Source organism: Ascaphus truei, chromosome 2, assembly GCF_040206685.1.
Source record: "Ascaphus truei isolate aAscTru1 chromosome 2, aAscTru1.hap1, whole genome shotgun sequence".
Taxonomy (NCBI): Eukaryota; Metazoa; Chordata; class Amphibia; order Anura; family Ascaphidae; genus Ascaphus; species Ascaphus truei.
This window is the reverse complement of record NC_134484.1, coordinates 464,359,929-464,383,767: the sequence shown is the minus strand read 5'-3', so window position 1 is coordinate 464,383,767 and position 23,839 is coordinate 464,359,929. Positions and strand designations below refer to the sequence as shown.

At 45.0% G+C, this 23,839-nt stretch overlaps 1 protein-coding gene across 4 annotated transcripts in view; it reads right to left on the bottom strand.

Annotated features, from left to right (window-relative positions):
- SETD2 (SET domain containing 2, histone lysine methyltransferase) overlaps nucleotides 1-23,839 on the bottom strand; it is a 92,964-nt gene that overhangs the window by 37,702 nt on the left and 31,423 nt on the right. For all 4 annotated transcript variants that reach the window (XM_075588097.1, XM_075588100.1, XM_075588098.1 and 1 more), the window contains 7 exons: nucleotides 23,032-23,155; nucleotides 22,389-22,466; nucleotides 19,548-19,645; nucleotides 18,983-19,109; nucleotides 16,662-16,796; nucleotides 16,216-16,344; nucleotides 13,938-14,684 (listed from right to left, as the gene is read on the bottom strand). In XM_075588097.1, the coding sequence (XP_075444212.1) occupies nucleotides 13,938-14,684; nucleotides 16,216-16,344; nucleotides 16,662-16,796; nucleotides 18,983-19,109; nucleotides 19,548-19,645; nucleotides 22,389-22,466; nucleotides 23,032-23,155 (1,438 nt within the window). The remainder of the gene's footprint in view (nucleotides 1-13,937; nucleotides 14,685-16,215; nucleotides 16,345-16,661; nucleotides 16,797-18,982; nucleotides 19,110-19,547; nucleotides 19,646-22,388; nucleotides 22,467-23,031; nucleotides 23,156-23,839) is intronic.

The following is a 23,839-nucleotide window of genomic DNA, read 5'->3' as shown; positions in this document are numbered from 1 at the left end:
GTTGGCGCGAGGCCATAAATAGTGTCTGTTGCCAAGGAAAGCCTAAGCCAGGTACACAGAGATCCATCTGAGCTGAAAAACCATCACCAACATTCACCAGTCAAGGAAATAAAAAAAGGCCCTAGTCCACTGCAAGTTATACACAAGAGCATAAATTACTGGTCTACACTTTAATACACAATCTCATTCCCACCCTGATAAACAGTATATATCCATCTATGGAAAACACAGATAATACCTGTGCTCCTCCCTTCAGGTGTACTTGTATGCATGTGTATATGTATGTATGTATGCATGCGTGTGTACACACACACACACACACACACACAATATTACTGTATGCTCATTTGCATGTCTTAGACATGGTCTGCAACCCTGCCTTTGACCATTATCGCCCAGCATACAGTAGTGCTTCCACTGCAGCAAGGGATTCTGGGAAATGGCGTGTGTATGCATATATATGTATATTTAAATGTGTGTGTGTGTGTATATGTATATATATGTATATATGTGCGTGTGTATATGTACATATCTGCGTGCGTGCGTATGCCAAAGATCAGTATAGTTACAAGTTGCCTTGCAGCGAGTACTTTGACTTCTCTAGCCTTTCTGAGAGCGCATACAGAGTTTGTCTGGAAGTATATCTGGTTATTTGGCACTAAAGTACCATCTATCTTTCGCCTTTGTAGAATTTAAATTGTGGAAGGAACGGTACATTTAAGTTAACGGTCGTCATAAGATAAATGAAAGCAACGAAGACCAAAATATGACGTTCATTCAGTAAATTTGACGGATACCAGTCACAACTTGCTGCTGTGACTGGCAAAGCAGCCTTCCCAAGAGAGGAAACCCATCAACTTGACTTTGTCCACCAGACCTTTCACAGCTAGTTCATGAACACACACACACACACACACACACACACACACACACACACACACACACTTTACATTTGTACCACTCGGTCAGTGTGTGTAACAGGTGTCACAAGGGTGGATATTTCAGACACCCCAAATCATTCTACATTTCCTTTGGCCAAATGAATGCATGAAAAACCTCTACAGCTTCTGCAGGATGACTACTAGTGCCCCCATGAACCGGCCATTCAGACGTCGAGTTCCATCCTTCAATGTTTGCTTCCGGTCTGCTCCTAACCCCTGGTGTGCCTGTTCTACTCTGGTCATTTGTACTTCTTTAGAAACACACCTTTCATGAAAGTCACCACAACATCATTCCCATTGCACCTGGGCAGTCTTCCAGTCTATCTTTTGTTTCCTTAACATGCAAAGTATATCCGACTCAAAACGTCTATCCAACGCCAAAAAAAGCCCAGAGTGATTAAACGAAAACTCTTCCAAGTTCCTTGGCTTTGCTGGGATCACAATTACCAGAGGCAACATTCCCCAAATGCATTACCATCCAAGCTCATTTTACCAGTACAGCTCTCAAGGGACTCGCATTGCCTGCTCCCCACCTAACTGTATGTATTTCTGCAGCTTTAACAAATCGGCTCTACTAGGTCCATTGCATCAAAAATGTCAAGAGGCAAATACATAAACTGCACCGATCTTTGAAGCAAACTCGTCAGCCCCAGCGCCTAAAAGGCATTTTATATGCCCACAATGCCAGCCTAATTTGCCAAGCTCGACTCAAATTCCGCGGAGATAACAGCTCGTTACTTCAGTAGTAGACCCATCAGCTGAACCATCGGATATTATTGAGCAGAAATCTGAACACTTTGCCACAGATCGTGTTCACCGCTTTAGTAGTTTCACGCGTGACTGGAACAGAAGTGAAGCATCCACCACTTCCGTTCACACTTTTGGGGGGGGGCCTGACTGCGACCACGTGATCGCTACAATTAAATCAACATCGGGTCGTCAGGTGGCGGGCAAATGCCTCATCAAGAAAACAAAACAAAATAGATAATAAATAGCAATTCGCTTTCAATCATAAAACACCAAGGAAAATAAAATAAAAAGTACTGTATCTGCGACAAATAAGATTGACGGTGGCACAGAGTTACAGTGCATTTATTTCAAATTCCACCCATTACAAAACGATTTTCATTTAGTACTACACGGACACTATTACTCTCCCACCACCACCCACCTTCTCTCACATAGAGGTTCCATAACTCGCCCAATTCTCCCAGCGCACCTATTTTCTGCTGGCATTTTTAAATTTCTTTCAAAGCCTATTCATTTTAGCAGAGTTGGTGAAATCGTTTATTCGGAGTAAGTAATAACGTTGAACCGTTGTGCCCAGGTTCTATTACATTTGTGAGGGTTTCCTCAACATAGAAAAGGCAAATGACTTTCCACATTTTGCTTTTCGGATGAATTAGGCTACGAGGGATAGGTGACTTCCTATTCGGAGTGATAAGACATTGGTGCGCTACAAATAAATGAGAGATTCGTTTGCGTGTGTGTCTATGTCTATGAGTGTCTGGGATGGTCGGGATACCCAGGGATCTTTAGGAATAGATATACGTCAGAACAGAAGATGTGACCGATCTGGCCACCATTTCTTTAACAGGGGTTACTAGAAGCAGGGAAGATACTGTAAAGTATGTGAAATACCAACAGTAAATTATTTTATAAGTTCTTCCGCGCCGGACCATAGAATGGTCTTTAATCAGTTGGAGATAACTCTTGGTATATTAACAAGGTGACATCTCTAGTAGCCCAATAAAGCAAAAGTATTCGAACATAGTATTGGACCCCTTCGGCAAGTTCGATTGGGTAAAGTGTCTTAGTTGAAGGTAACCCAAACTCTGCATTAGGCATTTTTTTTTTTACTTAAGAAGATGAAAACATTATTTAGATCGATTTTTATCAAAGCAGTAGATGCCAACCGTGCTAAAACCCCGCACCCTCAAAAAACTGGGCTATTGAAAAGGGTAGAAGTGGGGTTGTTGAACATGAGAGGTGAGCGAGGGGAGGGAAATCTAGAAAGGTTTTACTCTGTTTAGAAGTGTACGTGGCCTGCGATTGAGGATCAGGTTTATCTTATACTGCCGAAGGTCTCCGCTTCTTAGGAAGCCACGGAAAAGTCTGAAGCCCCATTGGAGGACGAATGCTAGATTTCTATGGTATATTAACCCACTTTTTTTAACCTGAAGGTAGGGACCTAACTGAGATGCAAACCAGTGAAGTGCAATATAAACAAGTGAATACTGTAATAACAAATGAAAACAACAAAACTGCTCTGGTGAACAACGTGCTCAAAATGACATAAGCACCCACAACAGTCCTTTCATGGGAGGTTCCAGAGGGAGATGGGCAGGCTGGCTGGAAATATCTTCATGCTGCATCATTCCTCACAAAGAAACACAAGAAGAACTTGGCAGAACATCGTTTACTAAAAAGGTAATGGGAGGGAGGAGGGGAGCAGGGAATCAACTCACTCTCCAAGTACAATTACACAACGGGTGCAATACAGGTACACTGTACCCACGCCACACAACCTGGATACTCGGCAAGTCTTCAGGCGGTCAGGAGAACCCCAGAGGAAGCCAAACGTTAGTGACAGGCAAAAGACGCTTTGGGAATTGACCTCAGATGACACCGTACCACTAGGTCTGAGAACCAATCCGGACTCCTATGCTGCCGACGCGGTAGTAAGAACACCAGCGGAAAGGAGCAGAGAAAGTACTCTGACCGATTGAAGACTAGCGGAGTATCCACATTGTCCGGAGTGGGTACAGAGTACCCGTATTACACTTGTTGCGCAATTGTACTTGATATTATTCATTGGTTTATATTGCACTTATCTCTGTTGTGCTTTTTTGTTCCCCCACCCCCTTTTTTTAAAAAAAATTTTATTGCCACAACGGTTCTATAGACAGTCCTTCAAAGCAGCATTAAATAGTGGAGGACTTGAATAATATACCATCGTGTTAGTTATGTTTGCGTTTGACCTAATTGAGATGCCATATAATATCTCAACATATTAGGGACCGACAGGCCACCACCATATTTGAGCCAATGGAGTATTGGTTTACTGGGTTCCTTGTAGCCCCACATAAAATTAAGTACTCTGTATCCCCAATAGTTCATTAATGAGTATTGACCGGTAACGTGTAAAAGAAGTAAACCAGCACAGGAACGTATTTTAGCATCTTTATAGCCGCTATACGTCCCACTCAGGAAACTCCGTTGGCATTTTTACTGCCTCGTCACGTTTCAGATTGGGCCGCGCTACATCACGAAATGTAAATGTTTCATGACGCAAGGTCTCCTTGAAACCAGTAACACAAGATGAAGTGTTGCTTTCACGTGGAAATGTACGATACACCGAACACTTCACTACAGCAGTATTATGTCAAGACAAACACCCACTTCTGACATCTCCATCAAGTCCACACAGACCCTGTTCCCCACCCCCAAAGGATTAAGACCCATGCTATGGCTTCTGTCCACCATGCAGCCAGAAGGGACAATTTTTTTTTTTTTAAATCAAGTTTAACCTATGCCGGGCAGTGTCGTTGGTCCTTGAGCCGGTTAAGGGACCGCACGCTGATTCAAGGTGCCAAATCGCACAATGTGTCCATACAGAGTGGGTGGTAAAATTGTCAATCACGATGGAAGCATCCACCACTGAAAGGCATTGTGGGACGCAAATTTGGGAGCTCCCGCTATGATCGACACACAGCGTCATACCAAGTGTGCGGCCTCCCGACGGGCACAAGAACCAGAGCCACTACACGACAAGTCAAACGTCACTGAAATATAATGGGAATATAGACTTTGCCACGGGCCGCCTGACTTCCTACTGGTCTCACACGAGAGGACGTGTGGAGGTTTCCAGCCATGTGTATATTTTGATAGTACTTTAAGAAATTCCCTCTGACGAGGGACAAAACGGCACCCCGGGGGACTTCTCAAAAAGAAATAGCATCTAATGTGGAAGGATCGACGTTTCCATCCGCAACTCACATTAAAGCTTGAAACATCGATCCTTCCACATTAAAGGCTATTTTCTGATTTTGAGAAGTCCTCTGGAGTGCCGGTTTGTGTCTCGCCTGAGGGAATGTCTTCACGCACTGATGGCACCTGACTTGGTGATGAGGTGTTCTGGTAGGCTCGCGAGTGCACCTTTCTCTCTATTACTATACTATGGTGCACACTGCCATTTATTACCGCTGACCTCTCTGGTGCCGGCAACTGATGCTTTTTAACCTCACAGTGCTCTACGAGGGCTCAATTCAATATACTGGATTCCCTGTGCCGGAGAAAATCACGGCCCAGATTTATTAAGCAGTCTATGGTCATAATGGACCTCTGGCTTTTTAAATGTGAATTTTGATGGGACAAATTTCGTTGATGGTAAAAAAAAAGGCACAACGGAAGTGTCACACCCTGGTCATACAGTAGTTGCGCAAGCGCAATCGCAAGAGGCGGGCGGACACACACACACACGTTATTAGAGGAATTCCCAGTGAGAATAAATATAAAAGTGCAAATAGCAAATTTTTTAGAAATGTGTGCTACAGTATTGAGGTACTGGAACGGATAACATCCCTACTCAAAGCGCGTGTTTACAAAGTCACGCTCATGTCCATTTCTTGCCTCCTTGTGCTGCCGGCGATTTTATCATCCGCTAAATGGTATTCTATCATTTCCCACTAGTCCATCTCCTGTTTCATCTGTTATATCCATAGGGGGGGGGGGGGGGCAGGAGGGGTTGCAAAAATCACTATTGCTGATTTATAGTCAATAACTGGAATTGGGTGAGTTTTAACAATCTTTATATTGCTAAGATGGTCAATCCTCAAATCTACAGGTACATTGGGACAGATACATCAAGCAGTGGGTAAGAAACTAGTGTTAGTGTTATCACCATGAACATTTTTGGTCAGCTTTAATGCAAGTTGACCAAAAATGTACAACTTTTTGGTGAGAACTCCTATTTCCCTTGCCCCTGTTTGATGTGGGCCATTGTTTGTGTTGGCTTACATGCAAGAAAGCCGATTACATGGGCAACGTTGCGTCAAGCAAAAACATACGGCTGTTTAGGTTTCTTTGAAAACCAATGGGGATTCTGAATGGGGTGGTGTTTGTAATGCAAATGGTTTTCCCACCTGCGCTATCAGGGGACGCTAAAATGGAGTTAACAAAACGTACTTGAAAACATTATTCAAAAATAGTCCAATGTGTGACAAAAAGGCATCGCCCACCCTGATGGGAGCAATGTTCAACAGGTCATTGCCATTGGCTCACTGGAGGGACCGCTTCCTAACTTCTACCTACATTACTCAAAAGAATAGACTCAGCCAGGACCGTCCCAGTCATTTAACCAAGCTCTGTGTTGCCCCCAAACTCTAGGTCCCACACGCAAGCTACGTCACCAAAAGAATAAGCTGCTGCAAGTATACAATCCAGCTCTCACTTAGATAAAATGGGTAGCTAGCCAGGCAGCTTGCTTATTTATCTAAACTGTACAGGAAAAATAAAAAAAAAGGTCCACAACTAAAAATATGAATCATTTGCCAGCTGTCAGCAGCCGAACAATGTTTATACCCAGCTCAATAAAACATGCATCAGGCAGTAAGCAGCCATGCTCCCTAAAGTACGTTCTGTCTCGGTGGGAAAAATCCAAGTGAGCAGATAAAACGGATGTCAGGGAGCAGATTTACTTAGCAGCTGACATTTTGGTATACAAAATCAGAACTAAAATATAGATCTTTTTAAATTAACTCCATAAAATGTGGCAATTTTTTTTTTTATAGTTACAAGTTTCCTGCGGTGAACAGTTTGCTGAAATACAGCGAAGCCATATAAACGCTGGGCCATGTCTACGAGGCAGGTCACCCAGACAAATATCAAAATCAAATCTATTAGATCCATGCTGCCTCGGATATCGTCATCAACTAGATGCCAGCTGCCCATCTGTTTCCTTCCGCAGCGTTCGCGTCTATGTCCTCGCCGCTCAGGCTCACTACTGCGCCTTGTGCTCATTCATACTGTGTGTACGGTTAGGGGTCGGTCCAATCCCGAGTTGTCATATAATGCAGAAGACTGGGCTGTTCTCTTTCAGGCTCAAAACGCAAACATGCACCACGTTGGTTGTAAGACGACAAAGCCTAGCAGCTCCGTACACTGCTCACTGCTAACGGACAATAAACCGCCAAGTTAGTCACTGCCCTCCGATGATCTTCAATCTTTAAAAACAGTCCTTTTCTTTAGACATCAGTTAAACACAACACAGGTTTTTTTTAATATTTAGATAAAAATCAAGGAAACCTACCCAGCTTCGGCACACAGCCCGCGCACTAGTCTTCTTCCTCTGTGTACCGAAGTTGGGTAGGTTTGCCTGATTTGTAGCCAACAAACGTTTTGAACATGTTTTGGTGTTTAACTGATGTCTAAATAAAGAAAGGGCCTGTTTTAAAGATTGAAGATCATCGGAGTGCAGTGACTAACTTGGTGGACCAGGAGGGGGGCAGGTGGCGGGTCATAGCGCACCCATTCACGGATCAACAATAGACGCGTTAAGACGTAGACCGATATTTGCTGTTCTCGCTCTTACAAATGTTTTTCTTTCATGCAACATGGGGACAATATGCACGATGTGTCTGGTTTGTAGAATAGCTTTGCAGATCTAAAAATGAAGACCGGAAGGCTGCTGCATATTACGGTCGCCCAAAGCGTTCTTGTGAAAGCTATTACTAACCTTTTTTGGGCTCTGTGATAGGGAAGAAACGCCATTTCCTGTACTACAAACTACCACCATCTACAACCAACACTTCTACCGATTTCTAGTCGCTTCCCCTTCGTTTCCTTAAATGGACGCAACGTAACTCCCAAAACAAGCATAATATCCACACTAAAGAGCTGTATGGAGTATCAGTTGGCTGTTTAGGAGAAGCTACAAAAGTGGTACTCATGCTTTTGACTCCTGGCGCTGTAGGAGCAATGAGAGAAAACACAAGCATAATATCCCACACTAAAGAGGTTTTCTCTTAGTCTCTGTCCACGTCGCCCTCTCAGCAAGAGGAGTCAGAAGCATGTGGCATACCACTCTGTCAGCTCTCACGGGACAGCCAAGCGATACCCGTACCACTGCTTGGGAATTGCTGCGCTAATAGGTTCTCCAGCCGTACCACACTTATAGGATAACCAACAGGAATCCAGCTCGTGTACTAGGCTCACTTATTTGCAAAATCCTTGGTTATTCCTAAAACCGGAGAGCTAACAATAGATCCATCTTTGTGAACCGCTACCATAGAACACAAATCTATGAAGCAGGACTACGATTCGCGCTGCCTTTTATAACCCCACACTGCCTAAAGCACCAAATCACAGGAATCCCTACAAACCAGGAGCTGCCATTTGCCATCCTCACCACATCGCTCCGATGAAATGCATCATCGATTCTTCTTTCCTTCCAGCATGGATATCTTCCCGTCAGCCAATACTTGGATCCTGTAAACCATGCCAGATTTGCGTCCTGTGGGGGGGTACGTTTTCGGCAAGTTAGTAGGAAATGCCTCAAATCTCTTTTTGCCGAAAATGTAACCCACTATAAGGACTCGAATGGAACGAGTTGGCGTGAACGTGTGTGGTAGCATTACCGGTTTGGTGTGTTCAAGCAGCATTTCGCCAGAGCACACTGGGGTCATTGGGTCCTCTGGCGCAATGTTGCAGGCCACTGGCTCTGTCACAATCCCTTGCGTTGGAGAGATGGTGGCGAGACCCAGTAAGGGCCAGCGTAGCGTGACAGCAGTGCTGTGGAAAGGTGTGTAAAAAGTAGGTCACTTAACCACCTCTGTCTGCTATTCACCTAGAATATTCTCATGCACCATCGAGCTTCCCAATCAGTCTTCCTGCTTCTTCACAGAAGGCACTGGCTATTTTCTCTCCCTTCTTCAGCATTGGTGAGTGTGGTGTTGAGAAAAGGAGGGGGGCACATGGTCAGCTGGCGAGGTAAGCAAGCTCCTTGCTGCCCTGAGAAGCCAGATGGAAAGGGGTCAAAAGTTACAAGGCTCAACATCAGAAGTCCACAATGCAGCTAAGGGGAGAACATGCTTATTACGCCTATAGGGATGTTTACCCCCTCAGCCCACCCACTGTCCAGCATACATTTCCTGTTCACTCAACTGGTAGTGTATAGAGACACTTCGTACAATTATATAGTGCAGACTAGTTATTGCAACCATCTGGCAACATCACCAATACAAGAGACAGGCTCATGCACCTTCTGGGAAAGAACAAGCAGGGCTTTATAGTTATACAGAGTATCTTCCTACACCCCAAAGAATAACCTAATAACTTTATTACACAGAACACGGTCAGCCCCAATGGGGTCTGACCAGCATTCATTACTAAAACAAGAGTTTATGTTTTTGTATTTGGAAGGAACTTGGGCACAAGCTGGAATTGTCAGGAGACAATCTTTTGTTAGCCTCTATTCCAATGGAGAAGGTTGGAAGTCAGTGGTTATGCTCCGTTGTACTGAGCACTGCAGATGGTTTGAATGGAGCGAGGATAGTGCATGTGAAATGCAATTACCGTCACTGATACCTGAACACTAAGATCATGGCGGTGTAGAGATCAGGAACGTTGCCATTGCAAGCGTCTACAAGGCAGTGATGCTTTTGAATCTTGCATGAACGTCAAAGTCCTTAATGGCAGGGGTTCTCAACTCCAGTCCCCAAGACTCCCCAAGACCACCCAGCAGGTCAAGTTTTAAGGATATCTCGGCTTCTCAGTCGAGGACTGAGCCACTGATTGAGCCAACTGTGCTAAAGCCGAGATATCCTCACAATCTGAACTGTTGGTGGGGGAGTCTTGAGGGCCCCTGCTTCATGGAGATTATTGAACCCTAGTATTTGACACCTGAACCTGCCAAAGGCACCTCTGGTCATAACCGGACTGCAACCACCCTAAACTTTCCCACGAATAGTATAGCTGTACGAGCTCCGAACTGTGCGGCGAGACACACATGGAAACAGGTCGTATGTGTTACTCAAGTGTATTTTTGTGAAGAGACCACGGAGAAGGGATGTCCCGCGCCTATATGACACAGAAGTATCAACAACAAAAAGGTACAATATAAATGTTCATTAAAATTCACTACTCAAAACGCACAGAAGTAAAAGAAAAGCCTAAACATATTTCTCGTCAACACATTTGTTCAACGAGAAACGAAGCATGAAAGTCTCATGTCCACGGGGGCTTCTGTCATCAACCGTGGTCGTGAAGAACAATCCTCTTCTCGGGACATGATGATTTTAAGATGTTACAATCAACGAGGAAAACTCCAACTATGTAACGATGTGTGGATAGATTTAATACACTATCTACCTTGCACATACATACATACATGCAGCTCAACATACATGTACATGCAGTTCAATTCCTGCCACGGGAAATCATTTTGCTGTAAAATGGTAAAACAATTACTGCTTAATAGTCTGAGCAGTAGCTTTTCTTGCTTGAGTTTCTTGGATCGGTGTTGGTCAATACATTAAAAATATTTTACGTTTGGGGTTAAGTAGCAATGAGTGAAAGTCTGTGGTTTGAGCGCAAGTAGGGAAGATAAGCATACTAGGTGGGCAAAACGGCCCGCGTCTGCCAATACATTTATATGATGCCATGCAAGAGACCTTTTAGCGCCAGACTGCCAAGCAGCGCACTGGGTCAGCTCTGTCATTGACTGGCTAGGAGATTCTCTTTTATTTCAGGTCTCTTAAAAAAGATAGACGGCTCATTAATCAGATTGTAAGCTCTTTGGAGCAGACTCCTTTTGCTAAATGTTACTTTTATGGCTGAAGCACTTATTCCCCATGTGTTATTTGTATTATTATATGATTATAATGTATTATATGATTGTCACGTGTATTACTGCTGCGAAACGCTATGCACATTAATGGCGCTATATAAATAAAGACATGCATACATCATTGATCAATATAGACAACCATTTGATGATCTTATTGCATCTGTTACTCTATAGCTGAAGCGTGCTGATTGACATCAGCAAATCTGTATTGAGAAATCCAGTACATCGGGTTCTCTTAATGGCGACTGGCTCATCATCCAATCTCTAAAAGCTGTGCTGTACTTTCTGTAATGACATATCTCCTCCCTCACCTATCCCCCCGATTTCTGGCTTTTCTAGGCCTTTAAAATCCACAAATCAGTCTTTGTGAATCATCCGCCATTTTTCTGAAATGCTGTGTATTCTCCCTGGCTAATGCGCAGGCAACAGGAACTTTTCACAATGGCCACTGGTGTGAGGTTACGGCAAAGGCATGAGAACCAAGTATTTTCCACATACTGTCCAGGAAAGACATCAGTATGCCAAAACCGGGCGTCACATCTGTAACCAACGTCACCAACCAAACGTAATCTTCCAAATTCCAGCTATGTTTTCCGCGGGCTCCCATATGCTTCTCACTGTACTTTAAAGAACTTGCCCACTCTAGAACAGCGCCGCCCACGTGGTCACCTTCGTAAACAGCTCGTTGCATAAATTACATAGTTACATAGTAGATGAAGTTGAAAAAAGACATAAGTCCATCAAGTTTAACCTATGCTAAATTTAGACGACATACTTCATCCTATATTTGTCCTTACAGTATATTGATCCAGAGGAAGGCAAACAAAAAACCCCAGTGTCAGATCATCCAATGATATCTCATAAGGGGGAAAATAAATTCCTTCCTGACTCCAAGAATTGGCAATCAGATTACTCCCTGGATCAGCATCCTTCCCATGTTTACTTATTTGGTATATCCCTGTATACCTTTCCTATCTAAAAAGATGTCCAACCTTTTTTTGAACATATCTATTGTATCTGCCATCACAGTCTCCATGGGTAATGAGTTCCACATTTTAACTGCTCTTACTGTATAATAATAATATTACGATAGAACTGATCTGATCGGTTGTGATTGCAACACAAAAGACTGGAAATTCTGTTTTCATTCATTGTAATTATTTACAATATTAATAATAATAATAAAAAAGTTGAAACAAGTAACGCATGGTTAAATTTGAGAACCATTGTATTAAGACCAGTGTTGTACCGGGTCCCAAGTATTCTGAAAACCGGGTAACAGTACCCAGGCAAAATGAATCATTTTACCCGGCCACCCCTTACCTGCAGGGTGAGGAAGACCGCGGCGCCATCTGGGAGCAGCAGCAGAGGTCCTGGTGGCGGTGGCAGCAGCAGAAGTCCGTGTTCAGCCGGCGGGAGCAGCAGGAACACAGCACACAGCTGATACCAGTGTGATCGGGGAACCATGTGACCGGAGCAGGAGCGTTCCTATTGGACTGCCAGGGAGGAGCCGGCTGTCCAATGGAAACGCTCCTGCTCCAGTCACGTGGTTCCCCGGCTCACACTGGTATCAGCTGTGTGCTGTGTTCCTGCTGCTCCCGCCGGCTGAACACGGACTTCTGCTGCTGCTGCTGCCACCGCCACGTCTGCTGCTGCTCCCAGATGGCGCAACGGTCTTCCTCACCTTCCGTCACCAGCTGCATGGAAGTGATGAAGTATTTTCAGTTACTCTGATATTACCCAGCGCAGGTTTCTACCAGGTGCCGGGCCTAGCCCCCTGCTGCCAGGTCCGGGTAGCTGAAAAAGCGCCGGGTACCGGGTAATTACCCGGTGCTCAGTACAACACTAATTAAGACCTTAACACACGGTTTTCAGACAGCCAGGCTGGGTTTGCCGACTACCTACAATTATGATATTGAGTGGCATGGAATAAAATGATACCCCACACGGGATAGCCCAGTTTAGACTTGTATGAGTAAATGGCTACGAGTGTCATTCTGTATGTGACTGATTCAGCCCTTCCAAGTAATGAACGCTTACTACTACTACAGCTGTTTTGATGACATCTAGAATCTACACATACAACACACCTTTGGCAAGCAACAATCATTGGCTGTTACAATGAAACAATACCACTTATCACACCCTCTCAAGCCATCGAGATTCAAACACAAAACAACCTTTAAATGAGAGGATGAAAGAAGATATATCGACAGTTATCTTCTTGTGCCAATAGCATCATCTACAACAGGAGTCAATTCCCACACGACCAAAACTGATTTATCCCACAACTTCTATGCACTATGCCTGGATACATTTCTTCACACAAACCACACTGGAATGCCAGGGAGCAGTCTAAATCAGACTTACAACCACAAATACTCACATCACATTAAAATATGCTCGTTATTACATTTCAATGTCCCATTTGGGAGGCCAGATTGGAAAACGGCACAGGTCGGATGTATTTACATACATTCCGAGCACAATAAGCGATTATATGAAGCTGCACTCTCAGCACAACAGAAACACTTGTACTCGATCGTTTTCACTTGTGCCTCCGATGTAATGTACCTATCAACGAGGTCAGAAGACGTGTCCAAGAAAGCAAGAGAATAGACGTACAAATTAATGCTATTCTACAAGGCTCCTCATGGCCCATTCAAGTGAATGGACCCACGGTTCTTCCAGCACCGGAAGGTATTTTACGGCAAAGCACCACTTAGTAAACATGCTCAATAACGCACAAAGTTCCAAAAGAGAAGAGAGGGGTACTAGCACATTTGAGTTTTTTTGGCCTTCGTGCCCAATGTGAACCAATGAATGAGCAGGACCAAAATACTGTCAATATATTGAACGTAAAAAGAAAAAAAAAAGGGTCTGATGCCTCGTTTCCTGGGATACAACTTCTGACTGTATTAAAAAGGTCCCCCAATATCAGATCACTGAATAAATTCAAGATGATCTTTTTACATTGTATTTAGTGCGTACAGCATTTTGGGCTTGGAATATATTCATATGAATGTACGATATTTGAAGGCTCAAGGTATCGTGTGTTAAGCTTGTATTATACGGAAGGCATCTTTTATCAACTAATAACACATTTAAGAGCCGTCACTGTTCCTGGTGGAGATTAACCATTTTCTTACCTTTAGATCTTTCCAGGCCTCTAGGAGCTTTATGGCCAGGTCGCCCATATCTAGCATCTTGTCTACTTGTTCTTGGCTTCTCTCGCTCTCCACATCGGACACTCCCTCCTCCTCGTCTTGCGATGGTGTCTCCATGGCAGAGGTCTCCTCCACTTTCGGTCCGTTGCTCTCCTTGGCTTCTGCTTCAGGAGCCTCAGTCTCGGCTGCCTGCGCTTTGCCAACGTCTGGTGGAGGGTCTGGCTCCATCTTGGGCGCTGAAAGCTCCTGCTCTGGCAGCTGCTGCTCCTCGGAGGCTGGTGGATCCACCGACTTCGTTTGTGTCATCTCCTCTGCTTTCCCCTCCTCTTGTGGCTCCTGCTGCTTGGGCAGCTGGGCATCCTTCAGCTCCTCTGTGGGTTGTGCTTCGGCTTTCTCTGGCGCTTCCTTGATTTCCACCTCGCTGGCGACGTCAGATACTGCGCTGTCCATGCTGTTCTCGCTTATGATTTTCAGTCTCCGGAACACCAGTTTCTTGGGGGTTTCGCCGTCGGTTTCGATGCTCAGCTTGGCGGTAGGGTCGGGTGTGTTGATTGGGGTGTTGAGTGGTGTGTGCGCACGGGAGGTGTTCTCGCTGGAGTATCCATCTCCCTCACTAAACTGGGGGATGGCGGTCTTCGTCTGAGCCCAACGCTGAATGATCGGGAGAATTTTGCTCTCTTCCAGCATATTTTTATTAGGAATCGGCAGGAGTTCCAAGGTTTTTATGATCTAATCAAAGAAAAGAAGGTGGGGGAAAGAGGATAAATAAAACAACTGGGTTAGTGGAGGGCCACATTATAAATTTCTATCCGACTTATATGAAAATGGAAAATATAGTACCATATAGTACCTCCTGCTGCCATCGTTTATAACCGCTCACCCCCGGATTCTCACTTTCAGTTTGATAGAGCCCAGCTTTGCCCGTGGGCATGCTGCCACATAGCGCTCCGGTCAAAATCGAGAACGTGATCAGCTTTGACCATCACCTCCACCAATCGCAGGCTGTGCTTCATTTACATAACGGCTCCAGCAGTGCGTTACTTGCAGACCTCCCACTGTGCATAGGAAGCACAATATGCGATTGGGGGAGGTGGTGCGGACTGCAGATTCCCAGGAAGCTGCACAGAGCTGCCAGGTACCTGGAGGTATGGGGGTGGCGGGGGAGAGAGTGCGCACAGCAGCTGGCGGAGCACGAGCGGCCTGACACACAAGGAATTTGCAGGCACTAAAACCGGGGTTGCATAATAAACTCCTGCAGGCTGCTTTGCACGGCCCTGCTCTCAGTCAATGCTTTATCGTGATCAGACCCACGCAGACTCCACCTCAAACAGTTGCTTTCGATCCATTATTCACCACGCCCATTTATTCTGCTCATTCTGCATTTTATTTCAATCTGTAGCCCTGGTTCTCTCTTCCTTTGTACAACACGCGTTGCTTTTATTTTAAAAATCTGAGGTTACTCTATGGGACTGGCATTAAAAACAGGCTTTTGTTTGATAAGATGTTACCTATTTCACTGCAAGAAGAACAGGCCAGGGACTTACAAGAGTCTCTATACAGAGGCAGGTGGGGGTGTCTATCCAAAAAGAACCACAAAACAAAAGTCTTGGCTATGAGCGAAGCTTTCTGTACACACTGAAAACGATCAGAAGAGAGCCGCTAAAATCAATAACGTTGATGGAAGGTCTGATTTACCAGGAAAGACTAGCCCAATTAGGGTGGCTTGCATTACAAGAGAGGCATCTAAGAGGGGATATCATTTACATGTCAAATACGTCCAAGGCCTGTCCAGGGAACTGTTCATCCCAAGGACGCTACAAATGACACGGGGTCATCTCTTGAGATTAGAGGAAGGAAGATGACGCCAGCAGCAAAAGGGAAGTGTTCTTCACCGAACCGGCAGTGAAAAATTGTCATTTACCGGCCATGGAGGCTGCGACTGCCTCAAAGTGGCAGGAAGGTGGCGACGGGTGTTCAGGAAGATGTAGAGTGGCACTTGTGCTGCCAAGTTCAACCACACTATGAAAGCTTGAATAATATAACCAGCTAAAGTGGGGAAGGTATTTGCCAACATGCAAATGAGGCCGACATGGGAAATGAGGCCTCAACCCCCAAATATGGAAGACCTCAATTTATTGGGGAGGAGACATAGAGATCCATCCATTTGGGGGGAGCCGGGGGATTGCTGCTCGTCTGGTATAATTAAGGACTCCGCAGGAAGAATCGAACAGATGACGCCTTCGAAATGACATCCACCCACCTCTAGCTGCAGCTTCAGGCTGTTGTTGGTTTTTTCCCTGCTGTCTCCCAGCTCTGCCATCCAGATCCAGAGGAGGGACAGACCATGGCACTCCAGGAAGAACTTCAGGCAGGACTGCGACTGCGTGTTCTGTGGGGCGGGGGAGAAAAACAACTTCTGAGGACCTGAAATATTTTTTTTTTTTTTTTTAAACGTCATCTATTATAACCATCTAGTGTTGCAGTGAACTCGGCGTTGTACACAGAATACAACAGATGAATTTCAATCCATCTCCCTGTGCTCCAGGCACCAACATTTAAAGTGGCTCGCCCCGGCTCACAAGGAGTCGTCAATGGTTATTGAGCTCATTTAGTGATGTTGCAGTAACTCCAGGTGCAGGTACACGTCCAGGAAATAAAGAGGGTTGGTCTGCATTTATTCTGCTGGGATCGGTAGGGGTCTCTTACCTTTATTAGCTTGAGGCAGGTCAGCCTCTGTTCCAAAGTCTCAATCCTGACCATCAGCCGGGATAAGATGAGCACCTGGTTTTTATCAGAGAGACCTTCCCCGTTCTCCAGCAGGGCTTCCAGCTCCCCGTCAACCTGAGCGGGCACAGAATTAAAAGGGGGAAAAGTTAATGGATCAGAAGATATTCAGGTCAGGTCGTTTTTACAGTACTTCGTGTACAAAGTAGGAGGAAGAGTTATAAGCTACAGTATCCCCAAGATTAAGTTGCCTCCAAAGAAAAATTGTCCTGGAACAGGATTGTATATTCTCTGTGTATTTGTTCTGCTCTCAGGCTGCCAGCTCTCCCCAAAGAAAATTTCATGTTTTCCCCTGCTCTAAGCGACCAGTGCCGTGTAAATTGCATCATCATTGTTACATATCACATTTTCTGCAAGCCACTAGTCAGTTGCCCATGCAACCGTTGAGATTGGTTTAGCCCTCTCCCCCTGCCCTTCTTTGTATATTGTTATGCCTCTTGGCTTGTTCCTGTCTGGAAAGGAAAGTGTGCTCTCTCATTTCAACAGCAGCCAAAGGGAGTAGACATCTTCCACTGCTCCCTTAGAAAGGGATTCACTTTACCTTCCCCTCAGAGAAGCACTTCACCCGACACCAAAGCCACTACCTTTCAAATAGGATACTTCTCCTCGCAAGAGACATTTCCTACCACAAACTACATGCAAGTACTTTTATATTTCTGTTAACCCCACTGAAAGTTTAAGAAAATAGAAGGACTTTGTGTGCTTTAAAAAGGGGATGAGTTAAGCTACATGGATCTTCTCACATGCTACAAGTCAGCCTGGATCCAGAGTTTGGCTCACGTACGTTCTTCCAGGAGGAGACCAAATTACAAGGAGCTGGCACTTTCAATCTGATTTACCCATGTCAAAGCAGTGGTATTACAACTAGACCATTTCTACTCCAGAATTAATTTCTTTAACCCACTAGAAACTTATTGAGTCCACATTTCGTGGTGTTGGATTTACAATATAGACAAACACCAGGGGCAATTAGACAGTGCAGACACTTGTGTATCTAGTCTTATACGCAACAGTCAGTGCTTTATACCTCAACCATGATCACGGATACCCTGCTGCGTCTTTCTTTCCCCAGCTGGGTATGGGTGCATAGTGTGTTTGTGTGTGTGTGTGTGTGTGTACACACACACACATACATATATACACACACACACATACATATACACACACACACACACACATATACACAGTGGTCGACAAATCACCAAAAAATCAACTCGCCAAACAAAAAAAATCTACTCGCCACCTAGTACCAAACGTGTGATGCTTAGGCCAATAGGAGCTCGCCATGATGTTAAATCCACTCGCCCGGGGCGTGCAAATGTATAGGTTTGTCGAACACTGCATATACACACACACACCTGCCCAAAAAAGTGATTTATTGGTCTATGATGCAGACAAAAAGCCCAACGTTTCGGTCTCCAGGAGGACTGCGCACAGGGAACATCATCTTTAGATCTGTCCGGGTGTGTGAGGGTTTTTGGTGCATGTCTGCAAAGCTGACATGAATGACAAAAATGATAAGTAGTATATGAAGGATGAGTGGCTCAGTGAGTAAAGACAATGACTGATAACATGGAGTTTGCACTATATTGCAATTGTGAAGCGCTTTGCATCCCATTGGGAGAGAAGTACTATATAAAATAGTTGCTATTGTTATTAGTAAGCTGTATTCTATCACGTAAAGGTGCAACCTGTCTTTCTTAGGCCTCGGGCATGGTCAGCGCTTAGGCACTGACCCGTGCTGAGGTGCGCTCTCACTTACCAGTGAGCCCCTGCAGCCGCAATGAGAGCGGCTTTAGCAGGGGCTCGCGCACGCTTCCGCAAGCGTGCGGAAGCGTAGGTCTTATCCAAATTTTAGATTTCACGCTCATGGGAGCGCAGGACCGGTCACGTGAGCGGTTAGCCCAATGAGGGTGAACCAGCTCCGTGACGTCACTGGCCCGCCCCCCGACACGCCCCCGGACGGCGCGATAACCAAGGCCAGGGAAAGCACCCGCTTTCCCTCAGTGTTAGCGCGCCTCCGAAAGCTGCTGCAACCCTGGACGCAGCCTTACGCTGCCTTTGATCTGTGAACGTTGGGATAACGCCGTCGGTGGAAGGGTGACACTGTCCTTTATCTGTGAATGTTGCCATGTGGGGCACCTGGTGGAGGGGGAGACACTGGTAGAGTTGTTAAATGGATAAACTGCAATGCCTGCTCTGCAGAAGCGGTTACGTTGCCATAGTAACTGGGCGAGACTCACCGAATCTTTCTTACGAGACCTCTCCTTCTTCATCTTCCCTCCGGCCGCTCGGATGCTGACCCGGTTCTCCCCGCCGAGGTATCCCCGGCAGTTGGTAGAGCCGCAGAAGCACTTCTGAGCCTCTTTACTGGTCATTAAAGTGAAAAAGGGCAGAATACATTATTTTCTGTATATGATCAGTGTTAGACCCTCTCCCGTGTGCCAATTCTCTGCTTTCTAATCCACACTGTACGGACTACACGTGCACATTACGCCCATCCCATATAAACACAGCCCCGAAGAGCTGCAGAACCCAGCTCCTAAAAGCTTTCGATGGCATCTACAGCAGTATTCCCCCAGGACCCGCGGTGCCGGTAACATATTCCGTAGGATTTACAAGCACTGCATCGAGTAAGGACGAAGGAGGAACGTTTCATGTAGGACAGAAATATCCACTATGCAAATCTCAATACATTACCATTTACCTGAAGAAAGATCACTGTATACCCGTGAGTACCAACAACAACAAAAAACCCCCATCCCACACCGCGTGCAGCGCCAGATGTAGTGAGGGAGGATCACTTACCCGTATCTCTGGAACTGATAATCAAACGTGAGCTCAGAGCCAGCAGGAACCACCCGAGTGGTGAAAAAGCCGACTCGGAGCTGTCCATTCACCGTCCACTGTGACAAACACAAACACACGCGTGTGAATACAGGCTTGGTACTGTATAATACAAACACACGCGTGTGAATACAGGCTTGGTACTGTATAATACAAACACGCGTGTGAATACAGGCTTGGTACTGTATAATACAAACACGCGTGTGAATACAGGCTTGGTACTGTATAATACAAACACGCGTGTGAATACAGGCTTGGTACTGTATAATACAAACACGCGTGTGAATACAGGCTTGGTACTGTATAATACAAACACACGCGTGTGAATACAGGCTTGTTACTGTATAATACAAACACACGCGTGTGAATACAGGCTTGTTACTGTATAATACAAACACACGCGTGTTTAAACAGGCTTGTTACTGTATAATACAAACACACGTGTGAATACAGGCTTGGTACTGTATAATACAAACACGCGTGAATACAGGCTTGGTACTGTATAATACAAACACGCGTGTGAATACAGGCTTGGTACTGTATAATACAAACACACGTGTGAATACAGGCTTGGTACTGTATAATACAAACACGCGTGAATACAGGCTTGGTACTGTATAATACAAACACGCGTGTGAATACAGGCTTGGTACTGTATAATACAAACACGCGTGTGAATACAGGCTTGGTACTGTATAATACAAACACGCGAGTGAATCCAGGCTTGGTACTGTATAACACAAACACACGTGTGAATACAGGCTTGGTACTGTATAATACAAACACGCGTGTGAATACAGGCTTGGTACTGTATAATACAAACACGCGTGTGAATACAGGCTTGGTACTGTATAATACAAACACGCGAGTGAATACAAGCTTGGTACTGTATAATACAAACACGCGTGTGAATACAGGCTTGGTACTGTATAATACAAACACACGTGTGAATACAGGCTTGGTACTGTATAACACAAACACACGTGTGAATACAGGCTTGGTACTGTATAATACAAACACACGTGTGAATACAGGCTTGGTACTGTATAATACAAACACACGTGTGAATACAGGCTTGGTACTGTATAATACAAACACGCGTGTGAATACAGGCTTGGTACTGTATAATACAAACACACGTGTGAATACAGGCTTGGTACTGTATAATACAAACACACGTGTGAATACAGGCTTGGTACTGTATAATACAAACACACGTGTGAATACAGGCTTGGTACTGTATAATACAAACACACGCGTGTGAATACAGGCTTGGTACTGTATAACACAAATATACGTGTGAATACAGGCTTGGTACTGTATAATACAAACACACGTGTGAATACAGGCTTGGTACTGTATAATACAAACACGCGTGTGAATACAGGCTTGGTACTGTATAATACAAACACACACGTGTGAATACAGGCTTGGTACTGTACAATACAAACACACGTGTGTGAATACAAGCTTGGTACTGTATAATACAAACACACGCGTGTGAATACAGGCTTGGTACTGTATAATACAAACACGCGTGTGAATACAGGCTTGGTACTGTATAATACAAATACACGCGTGTGAATACAGGCTTGGTACTGTACAATACAAACACACGTGTGTGAATACAGGCTTGGTACTGTATAATACAAACACGCGTGTGAATACAGGCTTGGTACTGTATAATACAAACACACACGTGTGAATACAGGCTTGGTACTGTATAATACAAACACACACGTGTGATTACAGGCTTGGTACTGTATAATACAAACACACACGTGTGAATACAGGCTTGGTACTGTACAATACAAACACACGTGTGTGAATACAGGCGTGGTACTGTATAATACAAACACGCGTGTGAATACAGGCTTGGTACTGTACAATACAAACACACACGTGTGAATACAGGCTTGGTACTGTACAATACAAACACACGTGTGTGAATACAGGCTTGGTACTGTACAATACAAACACACGTGTGTGAATACAGGCTTGGTACTGTATAATACAAACACGCGTGTGAATACAGGCTTGGTACTGTACAATACAAACACACACGTGTGAATACAGGCTTGGTACTGTGCAATACAAACACACACGTGTGAATACAGGCTTGGTACTGTACAATACAAACACACGTGTGTGAATACAGGCTTGGTACTGTACAATACAAACACACGTGTGTGAATACAGGCTTGGTACTGTACAATACAAACACACGTGTGTGAATACAGGCTTGGTACTGTATAATACAAACACTGTTCCTGTGCGAGTTGAAATGTTTAATTAAAGGATCTCATTATTCACCTAAAACACCGGCGCGTGCCTTCCCCTGGATATACCCAAGCACACGGCATGAGCACCAAGGCAAGATTCACTTTCGCCTGTGGCGTTGCGCTACTATGCAAGGCCTCACACAGACACGGGCAAATCCGCTCAAATCCAGTTCCTGGATTTTCGCCGATGTTACCTCCAAAGTCCGTTTCGTGGTTGTAAAATCCGCAAAACGAATTTGGGCGGTTTCAACCCGCGCGTAGAATCCAATCCGCGGATTCGGCGATCCGTTGGGAGATTCTTAGAATCCACGGATTGGATTCTACAAATTTGTCCACGGGCCACGGAGCGCAAAAAACACAGACCGCCAATTTTGAGATTGATCCGCTGAAATCCGCGGATCAAAAGGAACTGGCCGATCCGCTGCGGATCCAAAATTCGCAAAGACAATTCGCTTATCTCCACACAGAGACGCGCGCGCAAGAGGAATTTCTCTGCGTGTCCCCAAGCACCAGTCCTCACCTTCTGGGTCTCACAGTTGGGCTCACAGCTGTGATTCATGAAACGGGAGCAGTTTCCTTTCTGCGTGGCATCGATGATCTGTAGAATTGGGAGGGACACGGTCACATGAAACCGACCAACTGTACAGAAGTAACAATTGTTGTTCTTTTGTCTAGATCACTGGCTCCAAACCAAACCATACTCTTACACTAGTGATACTATACCAATGTATTAGACAAAAAGTATTCCACCCACAGATACCACAAAGAGCTCTGGCTCTTGAGCCCCGCCCTCTCTCTAGCAGTGAACCAATTGTATCTAGTAACTGCCTAGTCAATCATATTCCAGGAACTACATTGCCCACAATGCTGTGCAAGAACTGAATTAAATAGCCCAGAGCAAACGATTGATTACAGGAGAACAGATCGATCTGCAGCTTAGCTAATCACTTGTCAGTGGGCAGGATTGTATTGATGCACATATTGAATGGGGAAAAAATATATTTTAAAAAAAAAAGTCAGCTTGAAGAGCAGGGCGATTGAGTGACCCATGAGCTGAAGGGATAGGGTGACTATGTGGGTGAGCCCAGAACACCACAACTATTTATTGTGCCCTCTGTGTTCTCTGCTTGGGGCCGTTCACCCCTCTACATCTTGGAACAAACCTCATCGTTCTTCAGTGCCATGAAGTAATAGTGGATGTTCTTGCTCCGGGCGTATTCCTTCACTCTGGCCTTAAACTCTTTGTGATCAAGGACTTCCCCACAGTACTCCAGCACAAAGGTGTTCCTAGCAGGCGAAAACGAGCGCGGGGAAAGGATTTCACAGCACGGTCATCCATACACATCAAGATTACACGTCGGTTACAATGTAGTTCTGCTGACAGCAGATCAGAACCATTAATGACGCAGCGAACATTATTACTCCTGCTGACACGTTGCAGAGGGAATTACACCACGCACAGGAGACGGGCCATCGTTCTGAATCGGCAGCAGTAAAAGCCTGTCGACCCTGGCCCTATTTCACCAGCGGGTGCTATAATCTTGGCTACATCTGTAAGTTTTACCCGGGCCATTTTTATCTACTTATTTATAAGATGATACAAAACTATAGGAAGGATACAATCACAAAGGATTACAATCCCTAGTAATACTTCTTAATACTTCCCCAACATTCTGCCTCAAGTAGGCCCAGGATTTAAAACAGGAGTGGCCAACTCCAGTCCTCCAGGGCCACCAACAGGTCAGGTTTTAAGAATATCCCTGCTTCAGCACAGGTGGCTGAAGCAGGGATATCCTTAAAACCTGACCTGCTGGTGGCCCTGGAGTGAGAATACGATTCGCATAACGCAGCAACTCAGATATTCTTTACATAGCGACAACGTTGGCTCATTTGTTAGAGAAACACTATTGACACCCATATTTCGGTTATGCCGTCGCTTTCCATGAAAGAGATAATGTTGTCACGTCTGGG